The 22,343-nt window shown below is 44.6% G+C and overlaps 1 protein-coding gene across 4 annotated transcripts in view; it reads right to left on the reverse strand.

Annotated features, from left to right (window-relative positions):
- Positions 1–7,270: 7,270 nt before the first annotated feature.
- The window catches only part of LOC143497200 (synaptic vesicle glycoprotein 2C), a 41,775-nt gene continuing 26,702 nt past the window's right edge, over positions 7,271–22,343 (reverse strand). For all 4 annotated transcript variants that reach the window (XM_076993034.1, XM_076993030.1, XM_076993033.1 and 1 more), the window contains 9 exons: positions 20,621–20,754; positions 18,166–18,255; positions 17,804–17,914; positions 17,387–17,475; positions 16,227–16,391; positions 12,128–12,261; positions 8,595–8,798; positions 8,194–8,353; positions 7,271–7,975 (listed from right to left, as the gene is read on the reverse strand). In XM_076993034.1, the coding sequence (XP_076849149.1) occupies positions 7,792–7,975; positions 8,194–8,353; positions 8,595–8,798; positions 12,128–12,261; positions 16,227–16,391; positions 17,387–17,475; positions 17,804–17,914; positions 18,166–18,255; positions 20,621–20,754 (1,271 nt within the window). In that variant the 3' untranslated portion in view covers positions 7,271–7,791. The remainder of the gene's footprint in view (positions 7,976–8,193; positions 8,354–8,594; positions 8,799–12,127; positions 12,262–16,226; positions 16,392–17,386; positions 17,476–17,803; positions 17,915–18,165; positions 18,256–20,620; positions 20,755–22,343) is intronic.

Raw genomic sequence — 22,343 nt, forward strand, 5'->3', positions numbered from 1 at the left:
CCCAGAGCAGACGAAGCTGATCAGACTGTTACCTGCTCCTCCCAGAGCAGACGAAGCTGATCAGACTGTTACCTGCTCCTCCCAGAGCAGACGAAGCTGATCAGACTGTTACCTGCTCCTCCCAGATCAGACTGTTACCTGCTCCTCCCAGAGCAGACGAAGCTGATCAGACTGTTACCTGCTCCTCCCAGAGCAGACGAAGCTGATCAGACTGTTACCTGCTCCTCCCAGAGCAGACGAAGCTGATCAGACTGTTACCTGCTCCTCCCAGAGCAGACGAAGCTGATCAGACTGTTACCTGCTCCTCCCAGAGCCAAATCAGGATGTGAGAGTGAGGAAACCATCTAACCATGAACTGTAGGGCGCAAGAAGCCTGCGGCGTGCTCTTCTCCGGGGGCTGGAAGGCAGGGTTGTACCCTGGTGAGTACAGTCTCAGCAGGGGCCCAAAACTCATCCGTGTCTGATTACTGCAGCATGCCACCGGCTTCCTGATCACGGCCCTAAAGCTCTGTTTAATCGTGGTCTTAACTCTACTGCCAACAGGAGGCCTCTGTTAGCTGTTAGTGCTGATAGCGTCTCCATGAGAATGCATCGTAGAGAGCAGCTGGTGTAACGTATGCAGTAACCACAGTGCCAGTGTGTGTGTGTGTGTGTGTGTAAGAGGAAACAGGTGACTGCAGAATGCCCCCGGAGACAAAACTCCATTTAGATTTCTGCTGGCATCACAATAATCAGAGCCGCTCGGCTCTGGTTCTGTATGGGTCAGCACTGGATTGGCTGTGCACTGCATTTTTAAAAAATGTATTTCCTCCCCTAACACATATGATTTCATGACGGGCTTGATAAGTAACCTGATACCCAGAATCAGTCATCACTGAGCAGTGTATGTGCGTTCCAGGAAGGAGTGTGAACCACTCACACAGACACAATCATCTTTCTGTTCCCAGAATGCGATTGTGGTTGGTTCAAAATGTGTAGAATAGGCACTGGGCCGCTGGTCTGAGATCAGCTGGGTGTTGTTTTCTCGTCATAGTTCAGTGTGCAGTGCGAATGTTTGTACAGGTCAAAAAATCATTAAGTGAACACAATGAACACTGACAGGCATGAATACCCAAGGACCCTCCGGGTCTGACCTTCATCACAGCACTCTTGGGCTCACAAGAGACTGTCCCATGGCCACCTGGGGTTTAATCTGAAGGAAACACTACCAAAATAGCAGACCTGTGTGTGTACTAGCATCTACAGTATGTGCCATGTGGGGGGTGAAAGGGGGTGAGGGGTGGGGTAGAATTCCTACCCCCTTTAAGGCATTGGCCTTGAGTTGGGGTGTTTCTGCATGCAAGCATATATGTGAAAGAGAGGTGTGTAAGTCGTCCCCTCATCCAAGTGTGTGTATGTGTGTGTGTGTTTGAGTGTGTGTATGTGTGTGTGTGTGTGTGTGTGTGTCTGTTTGAGTGGGTGTGTGTCTATGTGAGAGTTTGTTATGTTGATGAGTTAATTTTAGTTCCACTTGTCTGTGGGTATCCATGCTGCAGAGAGGAAGATAATAATGTGTGTGTGTGTGTGTGTGTGTGTGTGTGTGTGTGTGTGTGTGTGTGTGTGCGCGCGCGTGTTTGTATGTACGTTTCACTTTTTTTTAAACCAATTCTGTACTCGCATCTTAAATCAACATTTCAGTGAATATTTACTTCACATTTACAGAGACTGCAAAATAAAACCACATGTCACTGAATGTAATGAACAATAAAACTGCCATCGTAATATTGACAATGACATGCCGACAAGCGTGTTTAACGCTCGGGTGAAGTTTTGAGAAACACGGAGGTTTCCGCGAGACGGCAGTGAGGTGTGCAGTCCTCGACCGTGGCGAGAGGTGTGTGTCTCCTGTGTCCTTGACTGAGTCATGCCCCGTCACGAACACTGAAGACATGTGTCCACTCAGCTCTGCTCCTGCACTGGAGCTAACCTGCTGTAATTATAGCACACAGTAAATATACACCAGGCCTCTGCTTGACTAGAAATCCTGTTGCCTCTTTTAATCAAACATACACAAGAAAGAGGAATGATGCAGTCAGAAATGCAGACGGGAGACTTTGGGAGTCTACCTGCTTAAACATCATATTTTTATCATCTTTTTAAAACATTGTGTTAGACAATAAACCAGTAAATCAATAAAAGGCTGAGAACAGAACTCTGTAGCCTTGGTTAGTGGCATATGTGTTCGGCCTCACATCTATGCTGGGCTAAATGTAGAACTTCCGTAGTGACCCAGTCAGAATTACTCCTGAGCCATCCTTAGCATACCAGACAGCAGGATACAGCCCCCTGCTGCAGACAGTCCCACACGGGGGGGGGGGGGGGGGGGGGTTAGGTGCGGTGTTTAGGTGCGGTGTTTAGTTGCGGTGTTTAGGTGCGGTGTTTAGGTGCGGTGTTTAGGTGTGGTGTTTAGTTGCGGTGTTTAGGTGCGGTGTTTAGGTGTGGTGTTTAGGTGCGGTGTTCCAACCCAAATAATGTTGGGTAAATAAAGTCCATCAACATTCAGAACTCATGATTCCATCAAGGACTCTCCTGTAAAACAGATTTATGAAATTCTCTCTCCCTGTTAAACAAACAGAAAAACAAAACAAAAAACAAACAACAACTACAGTTTTAACCTACCAATAATGCTGTTAAATTATCATATATATTACCATAAATTACCATATACCATTCCAAAATATTCAAAATGTAATTATATTTCTCAAATACATACTGAACTGTTACAACAATAATAAAATGATAATAAAATCCTCATTATTTATAATTATATTTATATAATTGTATTATAATAATTATTATAATTGTAAGCAGAGTTCAATATATATTTGAAATATCTAATTATATTTTAAATTTTAGATTTACATACTAAAATATTTGATAAACTAGCTTCTTTAAAAGGTGTATTTCCCTTACCGACTTCAGGCCATTTTGATTCCTCGTTTATTCTGTCCCACTAACCGTTAGTGGTTCAAGTGGTTCCTCAATGTTCAGCTCCAATCATCCGTCATGTTGATCTTCTGAAGAACTGTAGTCACTCTTTTAACCAGATCTTCGGTCAGGTGGATTAATTGATTTAGGGTTAAACTTCCAGATCCACATCACTGTGGATTTTTGTTATAGATCAGCTTTTATGAACGTTTTGAAGAGCTGCTTCTGTGAACTATTTCAGCAGAGCATTTAGACTTGAATCACTCGAATTACGTGTTTATAATGTATTTTTTAAGTATATATTTGCCCATCTCTTACTGAAAAGCATTTATGATTCATTAATAGATGCGATTAACATATTTTATTTATACTGATTAACACAAATTTGATTTTGACATAAACACCACTACGAAAGGGAGCGAGACAGTGAGAACCGGTAGGCTGCCAACATGTTGTGTATATTGTACTATTTTGTACTATTATAGTGAGCTGGATCACAGTACAGTACAGACATACTGAATCAGAAGCGCACAACGCTGTAAAGTCAGCAGCTGCATGAATACAGTGCGCCACCTGGTGGTGATTATGTGAATAACGATGCTTACGCTTAACATCAAAGTAATCTAATCTGCACTATATCGAAAAACATTAATATCCATATAATAGCACGGACCAAGGAAATTGGTATTTTTGATCGAGTCATTCGGATTAGTCTTGGGATAAAACATTTCTTAACAGAATGATCACACGAACGTGTAATTCGCACGTGTCTTGAACATGGACGTAATTTTGACTTCAAAAGTGGGGGGGACATGGATTCGTCGCTATTTAAATATTTGGTTTTAACTGTAAAAACTGGGGGGGACCAAAACCGGGTTTTGAAAAAGTGGGGGGGACATGTCCCCCCCGTCCCCCCCCAAAATTACGTCCGTGGTCTTGAACACTGCAGAAGTGGTCATGCTGTCGTGTTTGGAGAACTACAAGTTCGTATTATATAACAGAACCGTAATGCACACACTGTAAATGAAACAAGAGACCCGTTCGTTCTTATAGAGACTGAAACTCTTTAATTTCAAGACACCAGGATCCAACACGAATCCACTTTTAAACGCTCAACAACTTACAAGGCTTTCTCTCTCTTCAAAATAAATGAGATCAACGAGAGGTTTCTTTTTTTTGGCAAATGACATTACAGACACTTAAGAAACTACAGGACCAATCCGGCCCCCACCACCACCATGTGGGCATGCGAGACTCACAACCGCACCAGAGATTCACCCCCCAGTAGATCACATCACACTCCCCCCCCACAGTAGATCACATCACACTCCCCCCCCCCACCAGTAGATCACACTCATCTCCCCCAGTGTGAAGGTTCTTCTGCTCCATCTCCGGACAACACGACACACACAAAGCGTAAATATAAAGAGAAATCTCCATAACACACATGCAGGAGTCGATCAAAATAAAAAATTATTGTTAATAATAAGCGGTCTATTAGCTATTTGGCGCTTGTTTGGCAGATGGATCAATTCTTTTGAGTTTATTCATTAAAATGAACCATCGGTTATGCTCAAGTCGCCATGGTAACCATCAGCGCTAATCGATTAACGCAATCAGGTATCAATCACAGCCACGTGAAAGCGACCGGTTGCTTTTTCAGGTTTTCCATTAATGGCGATCTCACTACACAGATGTTGGCGGATTAAAGGCGTATATGTGAGCTTCTCAGTCCTGAGAACCCTACAGCACGGGACATTTTATTAGCTTTCTTTAATTATCTCAGTCAGGAGTCCAGAATCAGCTGAGTTTACATGGAGGTTAAACACACAAATGTGCAGTGGTCTTCAGTGCCGGAGTCAAGATGCACTAATGCACTACTGCACTAAATTACGGTCACTGCCGCCACTTTGATGATTATTGAGTTGTTATGGTGATTGGTGGAGGAATCACCAGGTTATTATGGCCTCCAGGCAAAATCAACCACATCAGGGTTCTATCTGAAAAGGTGGCCTACAGTCTAGTGCACCAGATATTCATACCCTATGGAGTGTGCACTATGTAGGGAGTGGGGCGTATTGCCTGACATCCTGCCACTAGGGATATGCTAGCAACAGCCTCCGACTGCATCATCACACTAGTGTAGCTTTAACTCAAAGAGGTCACTCCATAAAAGACATCAAAACACCAAAACAAACAAAAACAAACCCACTTAAAAAATAAAACTGTCATAATATACTGACATGCACACAATACAAACTGATAAAGTTAAAAACTAGTGTAACCCTGTATTGGAAATATGTTGTATGGCACAAGACGATTGGAAAAGAACATGTTCCTCTTAATGACACATAAGCACACACACAAAAACAACAGCAAAACGATAGTTATCTTTCCAAAACAGCAGCAGTAGGACTAATACAGCAGTGGTGTAGCAGGCCTGGTGCCCATGGCTTTATCGGTAGTCATTGCTACGTGGCCACACTGACACCCAACCCTCTGTTTCTCCACCAGATGGCTAGATGTTTATCAGTGTGTGTGGTCCTGCACAGCTGAGCTGGGATAGTCTGCCCTGGCTTGGCGTAGAATGATGACATCACAGGGGGCGTTTCCCACGGAAGGAAGCCCCTTAGGTCAGATGTCATGAGGTTCTGGTGTGTCTGCTGATCTCTGCCCCACACTAGATCTGCAGCACTGCTCTCAGAGTTCAGAGCTTCCTGACTGGACAGGAGACCTGTTGCTCTTTTGGGGGTTGATAAAACAGCCAGTAAACGTGGCTTTCAGCAGATACGCATCATGGAAGCGTACGCAAGCATCTTATGGCTACAAACCATGGAGCACAAGTCAGTGAAGCAGCCATGTCTTTACAACGCAGTGCGTCTGCAGGGGGAACGGAATAGTATCACACTAGAAGGTAGGAGATAAAAACGCCAGACTATTATCAGCACTGCTGGGTCCCAATAGCCCCCACACACACACACACACACACACACACACACACACACACAGCGCTTGATGAAGCACCACGTAGCAGAAGAAGCATACAAATGAGCACAGATGGAAGGTTGAGTTTCGTTTTTTTGGGGAAAGAGGCACAGTTTTGAGAGACAAGGCCATTCCGTGATTAGAGGAAATCACAATTCATGAAAGACACACAGCAATATGACTGAGAATTACTAGACCACAGCAGCAGAGGCAAGGGCCTTCCTTCACACACACACACACACACACACACACACACACACACACATGCACGCGCGCGTGCGCATCCTCTATTGCAAAAGTAAAGGAAGACAGATAGAGAGACAGTGAGAAAGAAGACAGGGAGAGAGAGAGAGACAGAGAGAGACAGAGGGAGAAGTGAAATTGTCAGGAAGCACATCACATAACACGAGGCCCTCACAGTCAGTAAGCTTGCATTGACCACACGGTCCACGAAGACTAGAAGAAAGCCGAAAGCATTTAGCTGCAGTGACGAGTATTTGTGTTCTTCTTTTAGCTTCACGGTTAGGGTGAGGAGAGTGAGGAGGTTCAGCTTACACTAACACACACAGCTGGTGAGGAGTGAGAGGAAGGTTCAGCTTACACTAACACACACAGCTGGTGAGGAGTGTGAGGAGGTTCAGCTTACACTAACACACACAGCTGGTGAGGAGTGAGAGGAGGTTCAGCCTACACTAACACACACAGCTGGTGAGGAGAGTGAGGAGGTTCAGCTTACACTAACACACACAGCTGGTGAGGAGTGAGAGGAGGAGGTTCAGCCTACACTAACACACACAGCTGGTGAGGAGAGTGAGGAGGTTCAGCTTACACTAACACACACAGCTGGTGAGGAGTGAGAGGAGGAGGTTCAGCCTACACTAACACACACAGCTGGTGAGGAGAGTGAGGAGGTTCAGCTTACACTAACACACACAGCTGGTGAGGAGTGTGAGGAGGTTCAGCCTACACTAACACACACAGCTGGTGAGGAGAGTGAGGAGGTTCAGCTTACACTAACACACACAGCTGGTGAGGAGTGAGAGGAAGGTTCAGCTTACACTAACACACACAGCTGGTGAGGAGTGTGAGGAGGAGGTTCAGCCTACACTAACACACACAGCTGGTGAGGAGTGTGAGGAGGTTCAGCTTACACTAACACACACAGCTGGTGAGGAGTGAGAGGAGGTTCAGCCTACACTAACACACACAGCTGGTGAGGAGTGTGAGGAGGTTCAGCTTACACTAACACACACAGCTGGTGAGGAGTGTGAGGAACTAGGAGGGGAGCAGAAATTCAGCTTACACTAACACACATAGCTGCTGTTGATACTTTTAATATTTACTATGGTCATTTTTTTTAATCCCAGGACATTCACAGGTGTAAAAGGCATCCATTTTGTGCATCATCAAGCATGATCAAATCAAAGGTAAAATAATGTTGACGTGACCCTTTAAGACTTTAACCTTTTAAGATGGCTGTATCATCCATAGCCCAGGTGAGATCAATCATCTTCATTAGGACTCTTTAAGACTCATTTGAAGAATCCTTAAGATGTTGGCTCAATATTCTGCTTCAGATCAGATTCAAAGATGAATTCATAATGTTAATTATAACTTACATTAATAAATAAATAATTACATGATATGTATTTTACATGTATAACCAAATAAAAAACAAACACATGAATAAACATATACATAATCTTACACTGAGTGAATATCAAAATAAACAAATATTAGATGTTGATGTCTCAGCCTGATGCACCTGCCCCAACCTGGAATGTCCTCCTTGTTTCCGTGGCAACTCAGTGGTTCAAGGTGAAGGGTCAGAGGTCGGCGTCACATGAGGACATTGGCGCGGGTGTCTGGGAGTCGTAGTCCCACGAGGCCACCGCTGACCAGTACACCGGACGCCAGCAGGATGGGTATAGCTTTAGTGATGCCCACCAGGGAGCCGAAGATCAGGTTACCCAACACGGCCGCAAGCTTACACATCGCATTACAGAAACCAAACCCAGTGCCCCTACAACACACACACACACACACACACACACACACACACACACAGTGTTTTAAAATGCTTGTTTTATGCTTGTTCTTTAATTCTAAATACAATATCTATTAGTGTCTATGTGAGTGAGTGTGTATACATCTATGCTAAGTATGTATGTGTGTGTGTAAGTATATATATCTACACCCATTTGTTGTGTGTGTATGTATGTGTGGGTGTAAGTGTGGTACCTCCTGTCTGTGGGATACAGCTCAGTTGTGACCACGTCCAGTGAGTTCCAGGCGGAGATACTGAGGCCGTTGTACAGACACAGCATGGCAATCATCATGGACTCACTGGTGCCGAACCACAGGAAGAAACAGCTGATCCCAGACAACACCATCGAGCCCCCTAAAGACCAAGCAAGACGATTGAAGAGACACTGATGACACGGGGAAGGTGTTTGGAAAGAAATTATAAGAAACAGGTGAAATCACAAAAAATGGGAAGGCAAAAAGAAAGACGGCAAATATTAATTCTGCCCAAAAGCCAATAGCGACTGTTCAACGCGACGTCCCGTGGGAATACATCTGTTTTGTTTTATTTTAAACATAGACACGTTGGGTGGGATTGCCAGCGTCCATCTGCTTACCTAGCATGCTCAATCGCCCAACTTTGTCCATGAGGAGGGCGGAGACTATGTTGCCTGGCAACACGGCCAGTGTTCCGAGGAAGTTGATGAAGTAAACCCAGTACGCGCTGTAGTCATCGTCGAATGTGATCTGGCAGCCGGTCTTATTGTGTGTGAACGTGCTGTTGATCACCGATGAGCCAAAGAATTTAGAGTCGTCGATATCTGTGTGTGAGAAATCGGGTTTATTCCTGCTGCTTTAAAACGGAGGTTCTTGTCTTTCTTCATTTCTTAGCTGTTTCTCCACCATCAGGAAAACGGATTGATCTGGTTTCATTTTCGGGTAGAGGGGCAGGTTTCAAACAGAACTTGTCCATTTGTTTTCGAGTGACTGAAATAACCACGGGGAGTTCAAGACATGATTTACTGACATCATTCCTCACACATCTTCTACACACCCAATCAATACTTTCCACTTTTACAGTCCCACAGTGAAATTGCACTGTGAATCGCACGATACTCGAAACTTGTCAAGACTACTCACTCTGACAAACACGCAAAGGTAGAGCGTCATGTGAGAGTCATCGCTAGTGATTTAATGTTATAGAACAAGTTTCTATTCCCTCATAAGTGGAGGTGGTGTCATTCTGTATGCCCTGTGCGGACACAGTTGATGTCTTTTAGCACATATATCATAAGTTACTTTGCTATGTTTACACTGGCAGCAAATTAATCTATCACTCCCCCCCCTCTCTCCTTCTCTCCCTTTCTCTCCATCAAATGGGCTTTTGCAATTTCTGGTGGCATATGGCCTACAATTCCCACAAGGCCTTGGGAACACTCTTGCTCTCTTTGGCAGTGGTTTGCATTTATTCTGCTGAATGCCGTTATTTTAGCGTATGGCTGGAGTCTTAGTCAGCTCAAACCTACAGCAGCCTGGTCCTGAGCTGTCAGCCACCCCCACCCCCACAGCACGCTTCATCCGCCAGTATCAGTCTCAGCACATTCCACTGGAACCAGCCACTAAACCTGGGCTCACCAGTACATGTTTCTCCTCCTCTGTTGTCCCGCCCCTATCCCCACCCCCAACTTAGCATTGTACTCCCATTGGCTGCTGAGCTTCTAGAGCTCTCTAATAGCTTTGCTCCTATAATGGCGATGGAGCTCTTTGTCTGAAGTCAACAGAGCTCTCTCCTTTCATCCCTTCACCCAGAGAATACCTGGTGATTTTACACTAGAAGGGGTTTTGGCAGCCAGTAACCACCCCCCCTTCCACCTCCCTCCCACCTCTTCTACCCCCTTCCACCTCCCTCCCACCTCTTCTACCCCCTTCCACCTCCCTCCCACCCCTTCTACCCCCTTCCACCTCCCTCCCACCTCTTCTACCCCCCTCCCACCCCTTCTACCCCCTTCTACCCCCTCCCACCCCTTCTACCCCCTTCCACCTTCCACCTCCCTCCCACCTCTTCTACCCCCTTCTACCCCTTCTACCCCCTTCTACCCCCTCCCACCTCTTCTACCCCCCTCCCACCCCTTCTACCCCTTCCACCTCCCTCCCACCCCTTCTACCCCCTTCTACCTTCCACCTCCCTCCCACCTCTTCTACCCCCTTCTACCCCCTCCCACCTCTTCTACCCCCTTCTACCCCCTCCCACCCCTTCTACCCCCTTCTACCCCCTCCCACCTCTTCTACCCCCTTCTACCCCCTCCCACCTCTTCTACCCCCTCCTACCCCCTTCTACCCCCTCCCTCTCCCCTCCCACCCCTCCTACTCTCTACTATCTCTCCTCTCTGTTTCAGTCTCCCTGATTTTCCATTTTACTGCTATGCTCATCTGTGTGTGTGTGTGTGTGTGTTAAAGAAAGAGAGAAAAAGTAGAAGAATTATGTCCTAAATGCGCTGGTGTCTGTAGGAGGAGTCTTCGAGATAATTGAGTCTGTGAGATAGTGGCTCCCACGTCCCTACATAAATAAGTGTCAGTGAGAGGACGTGGAAATAAATCTGTAGGAAGCAGAACAGCACTCTGTGATCGTCTCGTCAGCCTGGCACCACCTGGAAATCAGGCAGCACTCCCCGAATAGATCGCACACTCATGTTTGTTATTCTTACAAAGAACGAAGCAATGTCAACAAAACCGACTGGGTGATAGCTGTGGTTGGAGGGACTGAGAGGTACGACCCTCCTAACGGAGACTCAATCCCCCCAAAAGATGTCAAAACAACAGAAATCTACATACCCCTATTTCCTGTAATTGTAAATATTACAAAACAATATTACAATAGTCCCGAGAGGACGTTGCCCTCCTCTGTTGTCACCGTATAATGTGCATTTACTGTATGTATGTGTATATGAACTGTAATGTCACACCAAGAGACGATTCCTCAGACAAACAGACTGTCTACTGCGTACAGCTCTGGGGAAAATAGAGACCACTGCAAAAATATCTGTTCTGGCTTTACTAGGTGTGTCTAAATAAAATTACCATTTTGATTTTTCATAAACTACACATAAACTTTCATAAACTACAAAAAAAAAAAAAATCCAAATAAAATATTGTTTTTATTGCAAAGTCATATTTATGTTTGATGCCTGGTGTATATATACGGTCTCTGGTCAGGTAAAATGTTCTTTCACCGGTTTTGCAGAGGTTTTTTATTCTCCACTGCCACCTATCGCCACCTATCGTTTCGGAGAACACTGCAGCGACGTTCGCAAAAGTATAAACGCCTACACCGCTCGCGCAGGGTCGCGCGAGGTGGGCGGAGCCGCGCGCTACGGTCGCTCGCGAAAGTATAAACCAGGCTTAAAGGTGTATGAACCCGGCAAACATGACTTTGTCCATCGCACTGAAGCGCGGCGCGCGCGCGAAGTTACAAAATTCGAGAGGTGCACGACCTCGCGCACGGGCGGAGCCACAGCGATTACGTCATTTTCGTCGCGCGGACCCTCGCGCCGCTCGCGGCTCGTCAAGTATGAAAGAATGCAGATACACCCATCCATGTACCATGCAGAGCATTGGAGTTACACACTCAGTGCAGTGTGTGTCTACAATCATAATGTTAGCAGAAGTGAATTGCTAAATCTTTTTTAAAAAAAGAATAGAGACACAGCTGAATAAGGCGATTCAACCTTTGAGGTGTAACATGTGTTGCCATTGGTCAAATGAATGAGGGTGTAGTCCCTATCTGTGTTGTGTCTGTCTCGTGTTTTGTTATCTTTTTAATATTCATACACTTGCGTTTGCGTCACCTCTGCTTCTGACAAACGTTGCATTCATATTAATTATTAAACAATACAGTATTAATGTTTAACATGGGAAGAGTTCAGAAATCAATCTTTGGTGGAATGAGCCCCGTTTTGCCCAGACTCTATCAATAAGATTTAGTTCAGCCGATCACATCAGTAAAGTAAAACAACGCTTGTAGAGATTAAATTCTGGAGTGGTCTCTTGAGTTTTCCAGAGCTGTATAATCTGCTAATAACATAACAGCTTTTCCACTCTGTGTGTCTCAGTGTTCATGCGCCTCTCTCTCTCTGACCCCACCTGCACACACCTGTATTGTAGAAGAATGTGTCTATGATGGTGCAGTTCTTGAACAGGGAGCCCACTGAAGTCACATCCTCAAAGTAGCAGTTCTGGAAAATGGAATCTCTGAAGGTCACAGACTTGAACTTCATATTAATGAACCTGCCAGTGAAAAGCAGCAAATCACATTTTTTAAATCAACATTTGTTTGTTTTGTTATATGACAGTATCAGATACCGAACGCAGCATTAAACAGTTTTAAGATTCCTAAAGTGAGGCGATATAGAATTGAAATCACTAGAACATGGCTGTTTGTCTGACGCCTACATGTTCACTGGTTTTTCGTCCAAGTCTGAAGAGCTCTGTCTCAGTCTCTACCCACCACACCTCTTTAACCAAAGTGATCTCCTGTAAAATCAAACTCTCTTCTGCGCAGGGATCGTGCTTCAGTGCTTGCAGAGATGTATGTGCACTCTGCACTGATGGCCATCTTTGCTTCATCCACAAAAAAAAAATTAAATAAAATTTTTAAAATGGTAATTGGGCAATCAAAAGTGCTAATGTAACATTTACTTGTGAAGGCCATTTTTGGTGTATAATGATGAGCAAGGTTCATGCATGTCGTGCATAACCCTCAGGCTGGAGGTGCATCTGAGCTTTGGCAGTTTGGATCAGAGGTGGGACCAAGTCAGTGTTTTGCAAGTCTCAAGTAAGTCCAAGTCTTTATCCTCAAGTCCCGAGTCAAGTCTCAAGCAAAGACAGTCAACTCAAGTCAAGTCTCGAGTCAAGACAGGCAACCGTCAAGTCAAGTCCCAAGTCTGAAACTTGGAATTTCAAGTCCTTTCGAGTCTTTTTTTTACAGGCACCAACGCTTTACGAATGCTAACGCTGATGCGTTTATTTACTCGTTTTGTTGGTGTCCGCCCGCCAAAAGATGACAGATCATTTACATTTTATGTTCTCCTAATTACATAAATGTACTTAAACAAGAATGTTTCGTTACATCATTATACACGAAAATAGCAAGCTTCATCTGTGACGGTGGGTGCGGCGTGAAGGACGAGACACAAATCCTTTGTGGCAGCAAACGTCACTTTACTTATATTATATATGTTGCGCAATAGCGCACGATAAACATACACAAACACACAACGACGAGCACAGGACACTGCGCGAGCGCACATTAAATAGACAAACCACATTAGCCCCATGTAATTACGAGACGATTCACAGGTGATACACATTATCACACGACATAGCCATCACCACGGAGTTCCACTGACGCAGACAGAGCACGTGGACCACGTATACACACGCCCAAAGGGGAGGGGCCGGGGTCCTCAACGTGACATCATCGTAAGCAAGATGCTGTCATTACGAATGGTTATTCTAAACATTTGGATAAAATGTTTAAATATAGACTAATAAAAGGTTAGGGTTATTTTTTCATTGTTTTCTGTTATTGTGGGGTCACGGTGTAGGCTACTATTGTTACCTGGAGATTCAGTGGGGTCACATATTCTGATGGCTGCCGTCAGAATTGGTGACCCCAGTTAAAAAGTCTCACCTGTACATCCCATTCATGATTTCTTTGTTGGCTGCAATGGTGAGGGGATGGTAAATCTTGTTTAAGTACATTTATGTAATTAAGAGACGATAAATGTAAATATAAACATCTGTCATATTTTGGCTCGTGGACACCAACAAAACGAGTAAAGAAAGTGCATCAGCGTAGTTTACGTAGCATTCGTAAAGCGTTTGTGCCTCTGAACAGAAACTGTGAAATAGCGCCCCCTGTGGTCACAAAACTCGACGGTCACAGAATCTGGTGTAACGCCGGTCTGAGTCAGAAGGACGGAAATGAAATTAATGTGGCGCACTTTATAAATATTAATATGCGTTTTAAATTTTAGATTTGGGGTAAAAAAAAATCAAGTCTTTGCAAGTAAACAGGTTCAAGTCCAATTCAAGTCCCAAGTTATTGGTGTAAAAGTCCAAGTCAAGTCTAAGTCTCTGAATATTTTTTCAAGTCAAGTCAAAAGTCTTAATATTAATGACTCGAGTCTGACTCGAGTCCAAGTCATGTGACTCGAGTCCCCACCTCTGGTTTGGATGTTATATCTTCCGTAACGCAGCAGAGTTTGGTGTGTGAGTTGTTGAGATGTATGGATCAGTAACACCAGCACAGGAACATCAGATTTACAACAACGATCTGGTGCATTGTGCACCGTCACTAGTAAATAAACCAAGACATTGGTAATGTTTATGGCCACTTCCCCATATCGCCGCCACTCCCCACGTCTCAGACAGGCTCGGTCTACGCTGTCTAGAAGAAACGCTGTTCCCTTTGTCTGTCTGTGATTCACACAGATTCACAGTCAATGTTGCGATTGTTTGCTTCGTTTTATTGGGTAATAAATACGCCGATCCGATGTTGCCCCGCGGGAACGCGTACAACACAGTCGTGATGGACTAGGGAAGAATGTAACAGTGGAAAGTTGGAGTAAGAGAAAGGAGACAGAAGAGAACCAGAACCAGAACAGGACGAGAACGTGCGAGAGACAGAAGCAGGCGGGTCTAGGAGATAAGAGGGGTTTAATTTCCTGTTTTTGAAGCATTTGCTCGGTATGAAGGGATGTTACCTTGGTGCAGTGTGTGTGTGTGTGTGTTGTGTGAGATAAACACACACACACACAAACACAATGACACCCGCGTGCACATGAACATAAACACATATTCACATATATAGGCCAAACTAGACAATGACAGTAGGCCACTGGATGATAAGATTGGACCGCAGCCAGCATTTTATTTTACAGGAGCTCATGAAATGGGATTCTGACTTATCAACAGCACAGATTTTAGCTCTCACACACACACCTGCCCTCTCACACACACACACACACACACACACACACACCTGCCCTCTCACACACACACACACACACACACACACACCTGCCCTCTCACACACACACACACACACACACACACACACACACACACCTGCCCTCTCACACACACACACACACACACACACACACACACACACACACACACCTGCCTTCTCACACACACACACACCTGCCCTCTCACACACACACACACACACACACACACACACACACACACACACACACACACCTGCCCTCTCACACACCCACACCTGCCCTCTCACATTCTAGCATACCTGTCCTCTCGCACACACACCTGTCCTGAATACCTGCCACCCCCCCATCTAAACACACACCCAGGTCTAAGAACAATGCGGGACTGTGGACATAGCAAACTCTCTAATGCAGACTTAACTAAGACAGACCCACCTGAGACTAATACAGACTCACCTGAGACTAAAGAAGGCTCAATTGAGACTAATGCACATTCATCTAAGACTAATACATGTTCACCTGAGACTAATACAGACTCACCTGAGACTAATACAGACTCACCTGAGACTAATGCACATTCACCTGAGACTAATGCATGTTCACCTGAGACTAATACAGACTCACCTGAGACTAATACAGACTCACCTGAGACTAATACAGACTCACCTGAGACTAATGCACATTCACCTGAGACTAATGCATGTTCACCTGAGACTAATACAGACTCACCTGAGACTAATACAGACTCACCTGAGACTAATGCACATTCACCTGAGACTAATGCATGTTCACCTGAGACTAATACAGACTCACCTGAGACTAATACAGACTCACCTGAGACTAATGCACATTCACCTGAGACTAATGCATGTTCACCTGAGACTAATACAGACTCACCTGAGACTAATACAGACTCACCTGAGACTAATGCACATTCACCTGAGACTAATGCATGTTCACCTGAGACTAATACAGACTCACCTGAGACTAATACAGACTCACCTGAGACTAATGCACATTCACCTGAGACTAATGCATGTTCACCTGAGACTAATGCATGTTCACCTGAGACTAATACAGACTCACCTGAGACTAATACAGACTCACCTGAGACTAATACAGACTCACCTGGCATCAGAGGGATCAAGGTTTAGCTTTAAAAAGTAATGATGTAGTTATAATACATAACTCACCTGCCTCACCTGCAGACACACACACATGTGACAGAAAAAGACTCACCTGTCATTGATGAAGAGCCCATTGGAGTGGACCTGATTTTCTAATGTGAAGTTGAAGGTGAAGTCTTCAATGCGTTCGTTCTGGTGAATCTTCACACGTGACGCGTACTCATCTTCCTGCAGGTGCTTTATGACATCAGGGAACCACACAGACAGGCCGTAGTACCTGGATACAGGATATGACATCAGAGGTCAGAGCACAGCACAGCACATTAAGAGAAGATGGACAAACAGAGGTGAGAAATGTTATATAGTACATATATGTGTGAGAGAGAGAGTGGGAGGGAGGGAGAGAGAGAGAGAGAGAGGGAGGGAGGGAGAGGAGAACACAGGTGAACTTTTGGCGTGAGCTCTGGGTGGAATAAACCAGCACCCGCTACTGGACATGGAGAGAGATGTGAGAAACTGTGGAGAAGTTGGAGAGGAGTCAGAGGGTGAAATGGAAAAAAATGAAAGAAAATAAGGATGTGTTTAGGAGTATAAATAGGGAATAAATTAAGGGCGGAGTTTCAGCTGTGGTCCATAATCCCATAAAGTGGAGATGTGGACATCACATTTGGCTGTAGGCTCTGTGATTGGTTTGTAGGCTGTAGAATCAGTGATTAGTACTATTACTTAGGCAAAAGTGCCTTAAGTGCAACCCCACCTTGGACGTTATTTGTGCAGTCACTGTTGACTACAGTAATTACACAGAGATAAGTCCCTCTGGTCCAACTCCACCCCTGACTACATCCAGACAGTGACTACAGTGGCAGTAGTAATTCCAGAGTAAGTCCAACTGTGGGGCAGTACAAGCTAATGACGGCTACCGTCACTGCAGTAATTACAAAAGGACAGCACCTCATTACAGTGACACAGACAGAGTGGCTGTGTTTGTGTGTGTGTGTGTGTGTGTGTTTTAGTATGTATGTAAGTGTGAGAGACAGACAAAGAGAGAAACAATATTTAAACCGTTCAAATATTCTTCCTTATCAGAGATGACTGTTAAAAAAAATAGAAAAGAAAAGATTAGAATAGAATAAGAGCCTGAATAATAACAGATTAGAATTGTTGCAATTTTTTTAATTGCTGGAATTTGAGTTTTTAGTGCAGGTACAAGTGTGTGCGTGTGCGTGTGTGTGTGTGTGTGTATGAGTAGAGGGGTGTTGAGGGGTTTCATACCCAAAAGAGAGAGAGAACCACACAATGGCCAGTTTCACTGTGTTGTCCTTTACAGGGTAATCCCAGCACTTTAGGAATGTCATCCAGATCTGTGAACACACACACACACACACACACACACACACACACACACACACACACACACACACACACACACACACAGCACACCCAGTAAGTATGCAGCACACCCAGTAAGTATGCAGCACACCCAGTAAGTATGCAGCACATGAGTCTAATCCCAGTCCTGGGATTTTAGAAACTTCTTTTGTTGTTGGACTTTTGGCTTTAGAAATCCATATTTTTTAGAAAGAATTTGAATTTGTATGTATGTATGTGAGAGAGAGAGAGAGAGAGAGAGAGAGAGAGAGAGAGAGAGAGAGAGAGAGTGAGGGAGAGTGAGAGAGCTGGCGGACTCACCCCACGGAGTTCACTCTGGATTCGGAACAGAACTTTAGCGGCTGGGTGGGCAGACTCGGACTGCATTTCCACCAGCTCGTCCAACTGCTTGGGGATCTTTATCCGATTGACCTGCAGGTGGCGACAGAGAGCAGGATGTGGCAGTAGAGACGTGAGTGGAGAATTTTACTTTACTTACGTTTCCCCCAGAAATGCAAGTACCGTGTTTACTGTAGCAGAAGATTGTGTACGTGTGTGTGTGTGTGTGTGTGTGTGTGTATGTACGTGTGTGTGTGTGTATTTGTGTATATATATGTGTGTGTGTGTGTGTGTGTGTGTGTGTGTGTGTGTGTGTGTGTGTGTGTGTGTGTGTAAATACTCACAGTAAACACTTTCTCAGGTTCTCCGCGTGCACGCATGTTGGTGTCGTGGATCTGTTTCAGCACCATCCAGGCCTCATCATGCTTCCCTGTCTACAGAGTAAATAGAGTCACACACACGCACACACACGCACAGACACACACACGAGTTTAGGTCTGGAAGTGCTGGTGTGGAACACACACCACAGCTGTGCCAAACACACTGTCCTCATGAAGACTGTGACAGGGACAGAATGGAAAAAGATGATAGAGGATTTTCCAGACACGTCTGCCTACGTCTGTGTGTGTGTGTGTGTGTCGGTGTGTGTGTGCAGCAGTGGGGAACCGTCAGGGCCCTCTACGCCCTCTCAGAGGGCCTAAAATATTCTTAAAACATTATATATATATAATTATCCAATTTTATTTTTATCTACTTACAGTTTTACAATCGACATCTAAACAATTACAAAAATATAAGCAAATAAATTATTCACCCGTGTCTATTCAATCTGTGTTGGATGAGGGGTTAAGTGGAAGCCTGTGAGCCTGTGTCTCCCCCTATCAGGACTGTGATGCCCGCTGTTCGTTTACAGAGGGCCTGGCAGTTATAATTCAGCGCAATACCAGTTTCAAATGACAGTAAAATTGACCAATCATATCTTCCCTCTTAGTGGGCGGGCTTAACTGTAGGATAATTTCCGCCCGCTGTGGCGACGCTAGCTGTCGTTAGCCTACCGCCGCTAGCATTCACATATTCCGCTTCCGAGAACCACGGTTTATTCTTTATTGCATTTTATTAGGAGAGGGGAAAAAACATTTCGAGGGGGGGGGGGGGGGTATGTGTAGCGGGCCCAGGTCTAATGGTCACGGTTCGCTACTGGTGTGCAGTGATCTCATCTGCTGCACAAATCCCAAACGTGTGTGCTTCAGGGCGTCTGATTGTCTGATTCTGGTTATGGATGACTTCTGTGGAAGACTGGTGCTGGTTCAGTGTGGGGCGTGGGTGTGCTCAGTGTGGGGCGTGGGTGTGCTCAGGGTGGGGGGCGTGGGTGTGCTCACACACCACACCACTGGGGTGACTGTGGGGTGTTTGCCTCCCTCCATATTCACAATTCTTCCTCCCCACAGAGGTGTTTCCTTCCTCTTGGAGGTTCTGACCTCCAGCCATGTGATCATGTGATCATGTGATCCCCTCCTGGAACCTCACAGCTGCAGGATAGATCAGCCACGCCCAAGTAGTCTCTCCACAGTGTTCAGCAAGAGTGCACGATAGTCGTCATGGTGACGGGACCCGGTGCCCACATGATGCAGACAAGGTGAATTAAGCCCTTACTGCATTAAGATCATTAAGACTTGAGATGTTTTAATTAAGACCTCTCTGATAGACCTGTTCTTCCGTGAGGATGTAACTTTCCAATGTGTAACAGTTAAGAGTCTTTGACTCACACAGTGTTCATGTTAGATCAAAATCCTGCACTGGTGTTTTGATACGATGGAAGCCATATTTCATGTTCCATGTTTCATGGTCTTTGGTGTTTGTAGTTCATTTTGGATATGCTATTCCAAAAGTGTTTTTAAAGACTCATTTCAGAACTGAAAAATTCTCATTAGGAATTTTTTTTTAAGTGTAAAATATATATACACAAACGTTATACATTGACCCACCTACATAAACTCGACCTGGACGTCCACACACACAAGGTTTAGTTACCTTGAAAAAGTAATCTGATTACTGATTACTCCTTTTTAAAGTAACTTAGTTACGTTACATATTATTTGATTTTAAAAGTAACTATGTTAGATTACAAGTTACTTTAGTAGTTTCATTCAGCAGCAAAATTAGTTTTTCCAATACTCACTTTATTGGAAGTGAATTTTTAATAGTAACAATGTATCTCCTGACATTTAAATAATATATCTGCTGACATTACGTTTGTGTTGATGTGCGGTATTATTTGTAAATGTATTTGTAAACGTAATACAAATGAACTATTCAGTCAGACAGCTATTTGTTGTAAAACGGAATTACAATTACATTTTCAAGCATTTTAAGTAGGCTATGTTAGCCTAAATTCCAGCACTTTTCAAATCTGGAACACAAAGCAACATTAAAATTCGTCAGGTAAATGTTTTCCCCTGTTTTTGAGGGGTGTTTCTTTACACTACCACATATCTACGGACAACACTGCATAGAATGACGTGAACGCGCTCGCACTCTCACACGTTCACACGCAGCGTGCGGAGTCGAGCGCTACGGTCAGACGAAAAAGTAGAACTGAGCCATAAAATAGTAACACACAGTTACTTAGATAAGTAACTTTAATCTGATTACTGGACTGGAAATAGTAGCGCGTTATATTACTCGTTACCGAAAAAAGTGGTAAGATTAGAGTAACGCGTTACTGACATCACTGTCCAACACACACACGCTCACACGCACACAAACAGACATGCACACACACACACACACAGTGCTTACCTCCAGGTAGTAGCGTGGACTCTCTGGCATGAAGGTGAGCGCGACGACAGCAGAGACACACGGCAGCGCACACACAACCACAAACACTCTCCAGCTGTGGAACTGATACGCAGAGCCCATGCTGAAACTCCAACCTACACACACACACACACACACACACACATACACACACACACACACAAATACACACACACACACACAAATACACACACAGAGGTGAGGGATTACACACAGCCATGTCATCAACTAGAGATCTGAGGGTTGCCAGTGTCAACCGGAGCGTGGTAAGCACCCTACACAGAGCAGGACCCTGTGTGTGTGTGTGTGTGGTGTGGTGTGTGTCCCTTCAGTCTGCAAATGGGATAGTTCAGTACTGCAGGTTAACAAGCATGTTTGGATTATTTCCAGTTATGGCTGGAATGAAGTCGAAAATCAATATAAATATAGAGCGTGCACTTTTTCTCTCTCTCTCCCTCCCTCTCTCTCACCCTGCCTCTCTCCCCATCACCCTTTCACTTACTCTCTCACCTTTCCTATCGCCCTCTTTCTTTCTCTCTATCTTCCTCTCTCCCTGTTTCCATCTCTTTCTCTCTCTCTCTCTCTCTCTCTCTCTCTCTCTCTCTCTCTCTCTCCCTCTTACTCTCTTTATCCATCTATCTCCCCTCTTCCTCTCTCTCTTTTTCCCTCCCTCTCTTTATCCCTCTTCCTCTCCCTAGCTCTCTCCATTTCTCCCTTTCTCTCCATCTCTCCATGTTTACACATTTGTTTCTCCTGGTTTTATGTGGGTTGTAATGTCACACCATGGTGCCCTGTGATGTTGTGATGTGGGTGTGAAGCCCACAGAAGATAAGGACTGAAGAAGAATGATGCTATCTGCTGTATCTCCAGACTCTCTTTCTCTTCCTCTCTCCTTCCGTGTCTCTCTCTTTCTCTCTCACACACTCACTCACACACACACACACACACACACACACTTGCATAAGATCACTATCTGGCCATCCTATTTACCCTGTACCTGAACAACTGCCTGTCAGCCTGTTTTGTACCTACAGATCCTGAATCTGGTTCGTGCTCCTCACCTCAGATTATCCTCAGACTCTGTGCTTGGAGCATTATCTGGCAAAGCTCTCAAAGTTGTAAAAACCATGACTGAACTGTGCTCTGATCAGTATATGACAGCAATGCTATCTCAAAGGGTCATACTAAATAAGATTACAGCACCTGTGCTTAGAGAACGCTCGGGTTGTATTTCAGCAGTTGTGTGCACATACACGGTAAGAGTATTATTCACTCTGCAGGTGTACATTTACAGTTGTAACTCAGCAGGTGTAACTGCAGGTGTAGTTCAGCAGTTGCTCTCAAGAGGATGAGGAGGAAGATGTGAGGAAGAGTTATCTAAGTTTTTCTCTTCACTTGTAGAATCACAAACAAGACAGTAGATAAAGGACAGACAGGCAAGAATCTTTAAACGTGTGTGTGTGTGTGTGTGTGTGTGTGTGTGTTTTTACTGCTGGTGTAGAGAATCTCATTACATGGATTAGGAGTATAATGCAGTAGAGTATATTGTCTATGGTTATATATTAGGAGTATTTTGTCTATGGTTATATTTTAGGAGTGTGTTGTGTATGGTTATATATTAGAAGTATAATGAGTATGGTTATATATTAGGAGTATATTGTGTATGGTTATATATTAGGAGTATAACACAGGAGTTCATGGTTCA

This window comes from Brachyhypopomus gauderio, unplaced genomic scaffold (genome assembly GCF_052324685.1).
Source record: "Brachyhypopomus gauderio isolate BG-103 unplaced genomic scaffold, BGAUD_0.2 sc102, whole genome shotgun sequence".
NCBI classification, from domain to species: Eukaryota; Metazoa; Chordata; class Actinopteri; order Gymnotiformes; family Hypopomidae; genus Brachyhypopomus; species Brachyhypopomus gauderio.